This window comes from Dipteris shenzhenensis, chromosome 24 (assembly GCF_047967505.1).
Source record: "Dipteris shenzhenensis isolate YYH24624 ecotype China chromosome 24, Dip_SZ_1.0, whole genome shotgun sequence".
Classification (NCBI taxonomy): domain Eukaryota; kingdom Viridiplantae; phylum Streptophyta; class Polypodiopsida; order Gleicheniales; family Dipteridaceae; genus Dipteris; species Dipteris shenzhenensis.
Window position 1 is genome coordinate 27,655,756 of NC_141619.1, and position 13,015 is coordinate 27,668,770.

Consider the following 13,015-nt stretch of genomic DNA (forward strand, 5'->3'; position numbering starts at 1 on the left):
TAATCGAAATCGGTTTTGTGTTCTTTGGGATACAGATCACCCAACCCCTCCTTCCATTGCGGTAGAGGTGGAAGATGTTCCCTTGGGAGAAAAATATTTTGACTTGAAATGGGGAGTATTTGCAGGTGCTTGTTTTACTTGTCATAAATTTGGCCATCTAGCTTCACAGTGTCCTGCAATACTGCATCAGCTCCCACCTACAGCTATTGCTCCAGAAAATACTACCCCTCCAACTTATGGTCTAGGGCCTAAGGCAACGCCTAGCAAGTTGGGTGATGTGGCATCTATATCTGTTCTTCCCAAAGAAAGTGTGGTCCAGGTTTCAGCCAAGCAAAAGGATAAGGGAAAGGGCAAAATTTCAGAATCTAATGCCTCTCCTCAGGGTGCCTGGCAGCAACCCAAAAAGATATTTGCGCTTAAGCCATGACCGTTACAATCTCGGCACTGGGATGCCTCTACTTCCACCCCTCGTCAGGCCTCTACCCCTGCTGATAGCCTGACTTCTCGATTGTGGGTTGATGTGCTCAAGAAGGGCATTCCTGTATGTGACAATGATGAGGACGATAGAGCTATTGATCCAGGAGGCCAGGTGGACGTCGATGTCATGGTTGAGGCCTGACAGCTTATACCTTTACTATGTTTCTTGGTTTGATTGTACATATCTTCTACGTCTGCTTCAATTACTTGCATTACATACAATGTTCAAGGTCTTTGCAATGTCAATAAGTGGAGACTTACCACCCCCCCCCCCCCCCCACACACACACACATACATTTTTAATGAAATCTATTTGTTCTTATATTATAAAAGAGTCCATCATGAGTTGTTGTGCACTCCCACGGAGGGGATACGCCACTACAAAATCAAAATATCTCATTGTATTACAAGTAAGCGGGATAGTCCAGATCCCGAGCATGTAGAAAGTCGATCAACAATTACCACAAAGATGCTCAGAAGAAGGGATACTTGGCAACAGATGGATTACCAAAGACCCTATGGTTTCTATCCTTCCATAGAGTCCATAGTGCCTAATAGCGTACCCATGAAAAGAAGAGATCATACCCATGGCGGATAGTGTGAATCCCAAACAACCAGGAAAGCTTGCCAAAGCAAGCACCAGAGAAGCGTGCCTTGAATCGTCTCACACAAAAAAACAAAAAGTCGGGAGTCTCAAGGCAATGCCAATAAAGGCAGGGCATTGACTCACATGGAGACAGACATTGGTGGATAAGAGTCATCAGCACAAAGATCGACAAAGCACAGACACTTGTTACAAATTTCTAAGCATCTGAGTCAGCTGTTGGTGAGCTTGAGGGAGAGGAGCTTGATGAGATGAGAGCATCATGGAGTAGTAGTGGGACTTTCGCCACGATGCTGCTAGACGAGAGACACGCACTCCACATGCGACATGGAGAGGGACCAGAGCACGCACGGTCAAGGTCCATCCTATTTCAGCCCTCCTCAGTGGTGACCATCAGAGATGAGGCGTCACCCTTGACGTAGCCCATCAGATACAAAGATCGAGGAGACCACGCCCTCCACCGCATCGAGAGACAGCTTGATAGACACAGATAAAAGAGCTCCTCACATCTCATCAGAGAGACACCAGGTTACCTTGATATATGGAACCCGGCATGTACTAGGAGCGTTAGCTCTGAGCACCTTATACTCTTTTGATATTTTGCTACTCTTTTGATATTTTGTTCACTAGCTTAGCACTTTAGCTTTTAGCAAGGACCTTAGTGAGCCCTTTGCTTCAGCCCTTAGTGGCTTGTACGAGTTACCTTTTGGTATTGCACTTTGTCTCATAGACCCACAAGGCCTTCTGCAAACGTTAATACATCTTTCTTTCTTTTTCTCTTCTCAAACACCTGCATAGTGACTGCACAGAAAGATGACAATAGGCATCCACTTCCGATAGGAAATACAAAGAAAAGCTATGAAAGCCTCATGTGAAAAGTTGATCCATCTCTGAAGACAAATGCCCTCACGGTCCAAAACAAATTCTTTTGCAAGACCTAAAAAATTTTTGAAAGCAAGGAAGCAATGTATCGTGTACAAGGTGGTACGTACATACAACACAAGGACCGGTACATGTGCCGTATGGGACAAAAATTTAAGGTATGTCCCCTTCGCAAATTATTATTTTTCTCCCCAAAGAAGCAGGTAGGAAGGGAGAGATAGGAAGGCATAGACAGGGAGAGGGACAATCTATTGGTGACTATAATCCATAGAATGTAAAATTAATCACCAAGTAGACTCTAGCATATTTGACTATTGATGTACATATATCATATACGAAGCTAAATAATAGGACCATGGTGTCTTGGAACGTGCACAGGATTCCTGATCATCACATTAGCAGCCATTTTGTCGGGAGTTGTAGAGGATGTGGTGGGATGGTGGTCAATAGATTCTCTTGATTCAAGAGCACATGCTTTCAGCAGTAAACATTAGATGATAGTATGGCTCTTGTACCTCAGTGTGACATAGGCTTTCTTGGCTGGCTTGTCCTCATCCATGGCACCGGCACAGGGAGACCAGAGGTGCTGGTATCCACGCACATGTAGATGGTTTGAGAGCTTGGGGCTACACATACTCCCTTCCAGTACAGCGTCAAGGGCCCCTCCATCCCACTTACATATTATGAGATTCAACTTGAAAGCTGAAAGCTGAAAGTTGAAACCAATTGCTCAATCGAGATTATAGAAAATACTAGAGAAAGGAGTCACAAATCAGAGTCTGTATTCTACTGTCTACACAGCTGTGTGTACTATGGGAATGACGATAGCTTCGAAGAGGAGGATGTGCAGCTGTGTGGACTGAAGGAAATGGCAGCAACCAGCCTTGAGATGAAATGAGGAGGGAGGAGGAAGCAAGTGCACACAAACAAGTTTTAGGTATGCTTTATAATTACAAGTATGCATTTGAAGGAAGGCGGACACACTGAATCACACTACTTTTTTTAATTATATTTTTAAATTGAAATACCCCCCTATACAAAACCTGCCCTCCAACAACCTCACACACCAACCAAAAAATTCACCCCAAAGAAAGAAACAACAACAACAACTCATACCATACAGTACAGAACAGTCTTTACTGTACATCACAAAAATTTCCATACGGTACGCCTTCTAAAACTATCTTGATTGCATGCAGCTCTTTTTGAGACAAGGGAACCCAAGGATCAGCTTCCTCAGCAGTTAAGAGCATGAGATTGACAAGGAAGATGGCATTCCATAAAAAACGCAAGGGCATTTTATACAGTTCAAAACAATGAGTAAGATTTTACATGAAAAAGTGCATAGCACCTTGAACTTTGTCTTGTATAGTTCTACAACAGTAGCATGAGCCAGCAATGCATTATGTCCAACAATATATGGCTCTACAGAGGAGTCCCCAAAGGGAGACCGTTTCCTATTTGAGGATCTTCCCGGTGCATGTACCCCGATTGAGTATCCCAAAGTTGCGAATCGAAGAGGCTCATTAAGTGTTACCCAATGCTTAACACGATCTCCAAATGCTTCAAAACATACCTCGGCATAAATTGCAAAATACTTCCTGCAGATAGAAAACAATTTCTGTCATGGTACATTTGATTTTTCAACTTTGAGAAATTATCCCTTGAATAGGTTTGGTGCCACTGCAAAGAAGAAGGCAAACGAGCTTCCAAGACTGTGCTTACACTATTTTGGGATTTAGCCAACCTCCTACTGTGTCTTCAAGTACTTGAGGAAGGTCCCAATGGTACAAAGTTGCAAAGGGTGTGATACCTGAGACAAATTGATAACCGTTAAAGAATTCTGTCCCTACTTCTGCTAGTCATAAAAAAGAGTGCACATGGACACACATAGACATATTTTCATAATTATATTTACACACACACACACACACACACACAGATTAGCCAAACTCAATCCTCTGGATATAGTGCTAACAAAATTCAGAACATAGACTGTTACAAAGATAGTACCTTTCTCCACAAGGGAATTTATAATATTATTATAATACAATATGCCATCCTGATTAACAGCATTTCCAAGACCATCTGCATACAAAGTCTCAATTTGAAAATTAAACCCTCCCACCTTACAGCAAGACTTGAGAATTCAAAGAGAACAAGAAAATATGGAAACAAGAGTTTGGTTACCAGGAAATATGCGAGACCATGAGATGGAAAATCTATATGCATCGAATCCCAAATCAGCCATCAGCTGAATATCCTCCTGTAACAGTCATATGTCAATGAACCTGTATTCCATTATCTTTCCATCGCGGGACTTTTATGTCTGAAGGACACAAACTGCACCAGTTGAAGGCAATGTGGATGGTAGAAAACAGAAATGGGTAGATTCACCTTTTGAGTAAAATAAGTAGGTTTCAAGAAGCGACTTGAAATTTTACCATATGCTTACAAATTCTTAGACGAGACAAGATTTAGAAGGCTAGAATATGCCTTATAGCAGTTGTATTGCTTGCATGCAACATCAGCATTGCTTCCATCTTTAATTTTACCTGTGTAGCATCATACAAATTTATGTGGTTTCCTTATAAACTGAAAGGGGGCAGCCAATCTTAAGTATATAAAGAGTTGTATATAAACACGTGAGTGCACTGAAATTTCGGAAACTGTGTATGAATCAAAATACTAATGGAAGAAAGTGGCCCACTTGGTGTAAAGATAATCTACATTAAAAAGGAAGAAGGCACCTTATTATTGCATGAAAATCCCTTTGCACATTCATTTCCACCGAAATTAACTAACCAGATATCAGTGAAAAAGTATCCCAGATGCAAGGTCCTCTCTTTCCTTCTGTTGTGGCACCTTCAACCTGAAATAGACCTCATCTTATGTTATCTCCAAGCTGGAAATGAAACTGACTAAATGAGTATAAATTTTGACTTGTGTAAATAGTCAACCACAACATAGATGATAAACAAAGTGCCTCAAAAAATTTATGCTGTGATGTCGTGTGAGATATGAGGTTATTATAAAGCACTTACAGCACAAAGCTAAATCAAGTGAATGAGCTTCAGTTTAATGTTATGATATCCAACATATCATAGAATTCAGAATCCAGGATGATAAACAAAGTGCCTCAAAATTTATGCTGTGATGTCGTGTGGGATATGAGGTTATTATCAAGCACTTACAGCACCAAGCTATATCAAGTGAATGAGCTTCAATTTAATGTTATGATATCCAACATATCATAGAATTCAGAATCCAAGAGCAATACCACAAAAGCTTTTCTAGGAATATTGCATGACATACATAAGACAAAGCACACCATTACATCCTACTAAAGTACTTTCTATCAAAATTACAAATTTCCTAAAGGAAAAGCAGATCTGGAAGGGAAAGAAGGGGAATAGTTTAGTGGAAGGGAAGCTATAATGAGTGAGAAAGACAGGAATAGGGAATTGTCAATTTTCAAAAATCTACACTTCTGCCTCTACATGAGAAAGCTTGGCATTGTGTGTTATGGCCAGGGGACATTGTTTACCTACGCAAGTGGTACGGCATCTTGGTTATCCTTTGGGGTGGACAGTTACATGCCAGCAAATGGACCCCAGGTGTTTGACATGCGTAAGAATAATTGGAATACTGGAAACTGGCAATGTGGCCTTTGCATGTCCGGTACCCCATAGTAAAATGAATTCTGGTTGCCTACATTCAGTTTTATTTGCCTTTGATTATGTTTTCCACAGAGCTTTTCTAGTGGTCATGCTTTCGCCGCCCGGAAAGCCCTTAGGCTGCTTTCTATGGATCACCTTTGCATGCCTAGATTGCAGGGCGGACTGAAAATGTTTAATATTCACATACACATTCTAGCTCACAAGGGGAAAATGATGCTGCAATTCATGCAGGGTGATCACCCATGGAGTTTCATGATGCGACATTTGATTTTGCACTTGTCTTCTCCAGCTTTTGGTCACTTTCTGCCCACTCAATGGGACTTTCTTCTACGTCACATCGAAGGCAGAGTAAAGGGATCCCTTATAGTCTCTCCTTTGATTGTTGATCGGAAGCACATACTCTCCCATCTAAAATGGAATGGCAAGGACACTCTAGTAGGTAACTCCTTGCTTGCTGAGGATTTAAATGTTCAAAGGCTTGTTGGCCTTGCAAGAACCTCGGCGCTCTTACTTTCTTTGGTCCAAAGGTATTTGGCATGTGGATGATGTGCTTGATGCAGCTGGTATGGTCATCTCTTCACGTGCAGTTGTCCGACGTATGCTTTGGGACATCATTATAGGCGTACATGGTATTATTTGTCAAAGATGCTCCATGACTTTCAGCCAGTACCTCATCTTGAGATTTTGGATCGCCTCAAACACTGGGTTCTTCAAACGCATGATCATGTTTGCCCTGCGCTAATGTTAGCTGATATCATGATTGCATCTTTGTATAAGGTTTTGCTGTCTCCTCCCTAGGTTTCTCTTCATGCCAATCGCATCTGGTCTATGACATGCAACTCTCGGTGGTGGCAGAAAAAATTGCAGCATATTTGGGCTTCAAACTCCCACTTCAGCAAAAGTTCTTCTTATGGCTGGTTATGCTTGGGGTTCTTTCTTTCTCTACACAGGAGTCTATGCCTCATCTGTTTTGGCATTGCACAGAGTCTCATCCTTTCTTGCTTTTGCTACAACAATGGCCTCAGGCTTGTTTCCCTAGTGCTTCCTTTGGCAAGAATTTTTGGCTATTTCGTTTTCATCCTATGCAGCGGTAGGGACATGATCTTCTCTCTTATTGGGTTCAATACTGGCCCCTATGGAAAGATCGCAATCATTGGGTCTTTGATGATCCCTCTAGCTAAATACCAATTCTTTGCTGGTTGTCCCCTTCGTTGGGACTGTTTTTGGTAATCTAATGAAACTAAATTTCACAAAAAAAAAGTGTGTGGGCATGCGTGCGTGCGTTTGTGTGTGTATGTGTGTGTGTGTGTGTGTGTGGAAATGAAAGCACACACACACACAGGCCCATTTGGAGAATACTTACAACTATGTTGCAGCCATTTGTTCCTGTTCCTCCACTGTTTGTACAGGAATTACTGGACTGGAATCTAACTTTCCTATCTCCTGCTACCTGTCCACTTTCAATGCATAATCTGGCCTCCTCGATGGTTTACAGATTTCTTCTTCCACCGCCATGGATTGATAAGCATGCCAACACTCTTTGGAATTCGGATAGGCCTTTATCTTGGTGGCAATCACAACTCAAGAAAATTTGGAAAGCTAAATTGCCATTGAAACAGAGGCTTTTCTTTTGGAGATGTATAGTGGGAGCTTTTTCCATTGGGGCGAAATTGGCAGCACGTCGCATTGCTTCCCCTTCCTGCCCCCGTTGCTCTCATCACCGAGAGACAATTCCCCATTTGTTATGGTCTTGCCCGCACTCTCGGATATTTATCACTCATGTCTCTCATTTGCTGCGGCTTCGGTTTCCCTCTATCAGATTTGGGAAACTCTTCTGGATGTTTGGATGCTTCTCATCTCAGATGTCTCCATTCCTCCTTTTCTTTCACTGGGCTCGTTTTTGGGTTCTATGGACTATTTGGACACAGAGATTGCACTCTAGGATGGGACAACAGTTTCCTCAGGCATATTCTTTCTTTAGAATGTCCCTCAAGCAATCTTTATATGACAGTTATGCGCTGCGAGGGACTTGGATGCTACTAGCCTTGAAGTGTTTTCTGACTATTTTTGAGTTCTTCCATTAGGCTCTCTTTTGGAGTCTAATGTCATGTACATTGATTTCATGTTAATAATATAGTTACTGGTTTCACAAAAAAAAAGTGTGTGTGTGTGTGTGGTGGTGATGGAGATGGAGAGCTCTCCTGCTCCCTCCTCCCTGCCTGTACCCTTGTCCCCCCCTATACCTCCTCATCTTTCCTTTGATCCCTCCCCGTACCTATCCGTACAACCTCCTCTTCAATCCGTAAACATTCCGCCCACCGTACAGCTCCTGTTTTCTCCCATACATCCTCCCTACCTGTCCCATGTGCATCCGTACCTGTCCCGCCTGCATCCATACTTGTCTTGCCATCTCCTGTACAGCATCCACTGCTTTTTGTTCCCTTCCCACACCATCCAGTGCTGCTCCAGCCCTCCTCTGTTCCCGGCCTGCTGCTGTCCCCGTACCATCTCTGCAGTCGACTCTTCCGTTTCAGTTGCCATATGTGCAGCCCCTGCAGTCCGTACATCCTTTTGTCTCTGCTTCGGTTGTTTGCTCCTCTGCTTAGCCCCTTCTTGCCTCCATTCCCTCTACCCCTGTCCCCTCTCTGTTCTCTGTGCCTCTTTCCTTTTCTTCTCCTTCCTTTTCCAGCCCTTCATCTCCTACTTTTCATTATGCTCGGAATAAGAAAAGGGATTCCCTTTCCCCGCTACTTTCGGAAGGGGTGAAGGCTGCCAAATTAGATTCTTCTGCCTTCCCCTCTTCTTCTCTTCAACATGATTTGCTTCATCAACTGTGTGCTGATTCGGTGACCTCGCCTTCTGCTGCTGGATTTTCCTTACGAAGAACTCTTTTACCTGAACCTTTCCTTAAGAGTATTCGCCAGAAACAGCAACTTGGTCTTGGCCTTTATTTTATGAGAAGAGTTATGACGGTGGGTTCTTTGCAAGCTTGGTCCTCCGATGTAGTGGGTGTTGGGAAGATTACTTCTTTTGTGTCCATGGGCAAGGGGTTCTATTTTTCTCATTGTGCCTCTGTGGACACTGTCTTCCACTTGCTTACTTTGGGTGGAGTTCATGGAGCAGGTCACTTTGCAGTTGTTATGCCTTGGGATCTTCTTTTTGATCCAACCCGCTCCCTCCTCCACTTCTGTCCTGTTTGGGTTACCCTCAAAGATTTGCCGGTCCTGCTTCTTTAGCATGTTCCTTCTCTTGCAGCCCTGCTAGGCCGTGTTCTTTTCATTCCAAAGTAGGACTTCTTGGTCACAAGCAGAGATATTCGGGTATGTGTTCTTTAGGATATGGAGTAGCTTATACCTTCATGTCTAGACGTGGACTTTGGATTGCCTCATCCTCTCCGGATTCCTCTTTGCTTTGCCTCCTTTCCTAATGCTTGCTATAAATGTCGCCAGTTAGGCCATTTTGCTAGAGCATGACAATCTTCTTCTTCTCTAGCTCCTCCTCTCTAGACTTCTACTCCTTCTGTACCGGTTCCTGCGGTTCCTCTTTCTTTCTCCAGCACACAGGAAATCCGGCATTTTTTCAAGCCTTCTAAAGTCTGGAGGAAAGTTCAAGATGCTACGTTGGTTAAGGATTCTAATCCTTTTGCTGTTTTATCAGTTCCGGATCCACTCCCTACAGTGTCAGATTGTCAGGTTTCTTGTGATCCGGTTCCTGTTGCTACTTCGACGCCTGAGTTTGTTCTGTTAGATTCATCTTCACTGATGCAAAATGCTGCTGTTATGCAAGATGTGGAAGAAAATCTACAGTCTCCTTCAGCTCCAGATACTAGTATTCCGGATGCAAATATTTCTCTGGAGTTTCATGTTCCTTCCCCTAAGAAGCTTGTTGATATGCCTGCCCCTTTACAGAACCTCTCAGTCTCGGATATTGTTGTTCCTTTTTCCCTGAAATCTTTTCATCCTTGGTTGCAGCAGGTTTTTGATCTTGTGGTTCAGAAGTTTCGACTTCCAGCTTACATTAAGAAGAATCACAAGGGGAAAAAACAACTTTGTTTTATTGATGGGGATGTCACTCCGTTCCATCACTTTTTACAAGTCAATAATTTGAAAGTGGATGATGTTCTGTTAGATTCTCCTCCCAACTGATATGTAAATTTTTACTTGGTTGCCAAATGAGTTTTTTTCTCTGAGGTCTTACTTGTAAATTTTATCTTTGTACTTATTGGTGGGTTTTTACCTCTTTTTGAGGTTTCCCACGCAGAAATAAAAGATTTCACTAAAAAAAGTGTGTGTTTTGGGGGGGGGGCACCATGGAGAGCCCTGCTGCTCCTCCCTCCCTGCCCATACCCCTTTGTGCATCTGTTCCCTTCCCGTCTACCTCCGTACACCTTCAGCCTTCCCCTGTCCCTCCTCCATTCATCCCTCTGCAGTCCCCGCCTCCTTTTGTAGATTCTTTGTCTCAGTCCGTGCAAGTTTTGTCGTCCGTACATTTTTTTCACCATCCGTACCTGCTGCCTGCAGTCCCATTTTGCCTTAGCCACCCCTTGCACTCCCTTCGCTGCTGTCCGTATTTGCTCTGCAGCAGCCGCCTCAGTTACCTGCACCTTCTGCCTCTGCCGTATGGCCGACCGTATAGCCTGTACGGTTGGATGTGCAGCCTTCGTCTACTGCAGCTACTGTTCCAATTTCGACTATACCCTCTTCTTTTGTGCCCCCTTTGCTGTCAGTACAGCATGTACCTGCTCACCCTTTCAAATCTGTACAATTCCAGCAGCAGCCCCCTTTATCCTCGCCTTTTCCTGATGTATCCTCTTCCTTTCTCCCTCTCCCTGCTGCTTCGACAGATGGGTCCTTTGTGTCCTCTGTTTCTACTACTCCTTCCGTGCCTGATCCTCCTGCCCGTGTTTTTATTCGCCGGAAGCGTGGTGGTCTGCTTGCTTCGCGTTTATTCAAATCTGCAAAGCTCAATGTGGCGGATGGTCCTTCTTCCTCCCTCCAGTTGGATCTTCTTCGAACCTTGTGTGCTGACTCTGTCATAGATGTTCCCTCCTCGGGTTCTCCTATGGTTTGTTCTTTGGATTCTGCCCTCTTAGTTTCTTGTCTTCGACAGGCTCAACAGTTTGGGATTTGTCTCTATTTTATGGGCAAGATTCTTTCTGCAGCTCAGCTCCGTCGTTGTGGGCTGAAGTTGCAGTAGGCCCAGATCTTGTTTCTTCCTTTCTTTTTTTGGGCAAAGGTTTTTATTTTGCTCGGTGTTCTTCGACTGAGGTGGTGGAGAGCCTTGTCAACTGTGCTGGTGTTCCTGGGGCTGGTTTCTTTGCTTATGTGATACCCTGGGATCCACTTTTTGATCCGGTTGCTTCTCTTCTCACTCACTGTCCAGTTTGGATTACTCTAAAAGCGCTGCCTATTCCTCTTCTTCCGCATCTTCCTACCCTTGCAGTGCTTTTGGGGAGGCCTCTACATGTTTCGAGACAGGAGTTTCTGCACTGGGGATGTTCGCATCTGTATTTTATGGGATATGATGCAGCCGGTGCCTTCTTCTCTGGATCTTGATTTGGGATTTGTTCATCCTTTGCACATCCGGCTGCAGTTCACATCTTTTCCTACAGCTTGTTATCGGTGTTGTCAGGTTGGTCATTTTGCACGAGCCCTTCTGCTTCCAGGACCGCTCCTTCCTCAGCTGTCAAGATTCCTCTACCTTCTCCGGCTCTGCTATGGCTTCATTGAATAAGCCTTCTTTTACTGCTCTGAAGCACTACTGGAGGAAGGTCGATAAATCGAAGGATCCTAAAGCAGTTCATGATCCCTCTCCTATTGAACACCATCAGCCCCTTCTCCTCAGGATATGGATGTGCCTCTTGAAGCAGGGATTATACAAGATGATGTTTCTACTACCTCTCAGGGTGATACCCTGACTGAAGCTGACATGATGAGTCATGATTTATCCGATGCAGCTCTTTCGTCAGATGCTCTTTCTTCAGAGAGTACAGATGTTGATTCAGTTCATATGCCTGTGAAGACTGTGCCAGAGTCTCTTTCTGTTCAGGATGCAGCTGTTTCTTTTTCTCTGGAGTCTTTTCATCCTATGTTGCAACAGGTTTTTGACCCTGTGATTCAAAAATTCAGGCTCCTAGCTTATATTAAGAAGAATCACAAGGGCAAAAAACAGGTGGTTTTCATTGACGGTGCAGTTTCTTCACTGCATCAATTTTTACAAAGCAACAATCTGCAACTGAAGGATGTTTTGTTTGATCCTCGAGTTTGATATTGTAACTTTTTACTTGGCTGCCTCATGAGTTTTCCTCTGAGGCTTTACTTGTAAATTTTTTCTTTGTAGTTATTGGTGGGTTTTTACCTCTTTTTGGGGTTTCCCACACAGAAATAAAAGATTTCACTAACAAAAAGTGTGTGTACGCGTGCGCTTCCCCAGGGTCCTCTTCTCGCCCTTTGAGGCTATCTCAGATTACGATGCCTGCATTGTATAAAATCCTTTTACCTCTTTGGCGAATCCATCGCCCAGCCAAGTGGTGGAGAAAGAGATTACAACAGCTTTGGACCTACAAAACTCCTCTTCAGCAACATGTTTTCTTCTAGCGAGTACTTATGGGCATTTTTCCATCTGGACAGATGTTGGCTCGTAGAAACATTGCTACTACTCGTTGCCATAGATGTTTGGGTTCTCAGGAGACTGTGCCTCATTTATTCTAGTTCTGTCCTTGTTCTCGTGAGTTCATTGATCTTCTTCGGCAGCACCTACGAGCGAGATTCCCGACTGTTCGTTTTGGGAAGTCTTTCTAGATCTTTGGTTTTCATCCACCCAGACCGGAGTTTCATCTTTTCTTTGTTTGGGTTCGCTATTGGGCACTCTGGACTTTATGGACAAACAGGAACTGTAAAGTCTTTGGTGATCCTATATTTTCCTTGTTTGACTTTTTTAAGCGCTCTCTGCAGCAATCATTGTTTGATTGCTTGCAGACGCGCTGCATAGATTATGATGTATATCTAGCATACACTGAGATTTTTAGTTGATGTAATTTTAGCTACCTCGTTTTAAGGTCACTACTCTTGTAATATAATCAATCAAAAGTTTTCACTAAAAAATAAAAAAAAAGTGTGCGCGCGTGCGCGTGCACCCAGACCGGAGTTTCATCTTTTCTCTGTTAGGGTTCGCTATTGGGCACTCTGGACTTTATGGACAGGCAGGAACTATAAAGTCTTTGGTGATCCTATATTTGCCTTGTTTGGCTTTTTTAAGCGTTCTCTGCAGCAATCCTTCTTTGATTGCTTGCAGACGCGCTGCATAGGTCATGATGCATAGCATACACTGAGATTTTCAGCTGATGTGATTTCGGTTGCCTCGTTTTGAGGTC

General features: G+C 43.5%; 1 protein-coding gene across 1 annotated transcript in view; it reads right to left on the reverse strand.

Moving 5' to 3' along the window:
- The window catches only part of LOC147886440 (beta-glucosidase 42-like), a 101,650-nt gene that overhangs the window by 66,922 nt on the left and 21,713 nt on the right, over positions 1–13,015 (reverse strand). Inside the window, exons 2-7 of the mRNA XM_087395169.1 lie at positions 4,769–4,835; positions 4,460–4,518; positions 4,154–4,229; positions 3,977–4,051; positions 3,689–3,776; positions 3,315–3,564 (exon numbers count right to left, since the gene is read on the reverse strand). Of these exons, the coding sequence (XP_087251295.1) occupies positions 3,315–3,564; positions 3,689–3,776; positions 3,977–4,051; positions 4,154–4,229; positions 4,460–4,518; positions 4,769–4,835 (615 nt within the window). The remainder of the gene's footprint in view (positions 1–3,314; positions 3,565–3,688; positions 3,777–3,976; positions 4,052–4,153; positions 4,230–4,459; positions 4,519–4,768; positions 4,836–13,015) is intronic.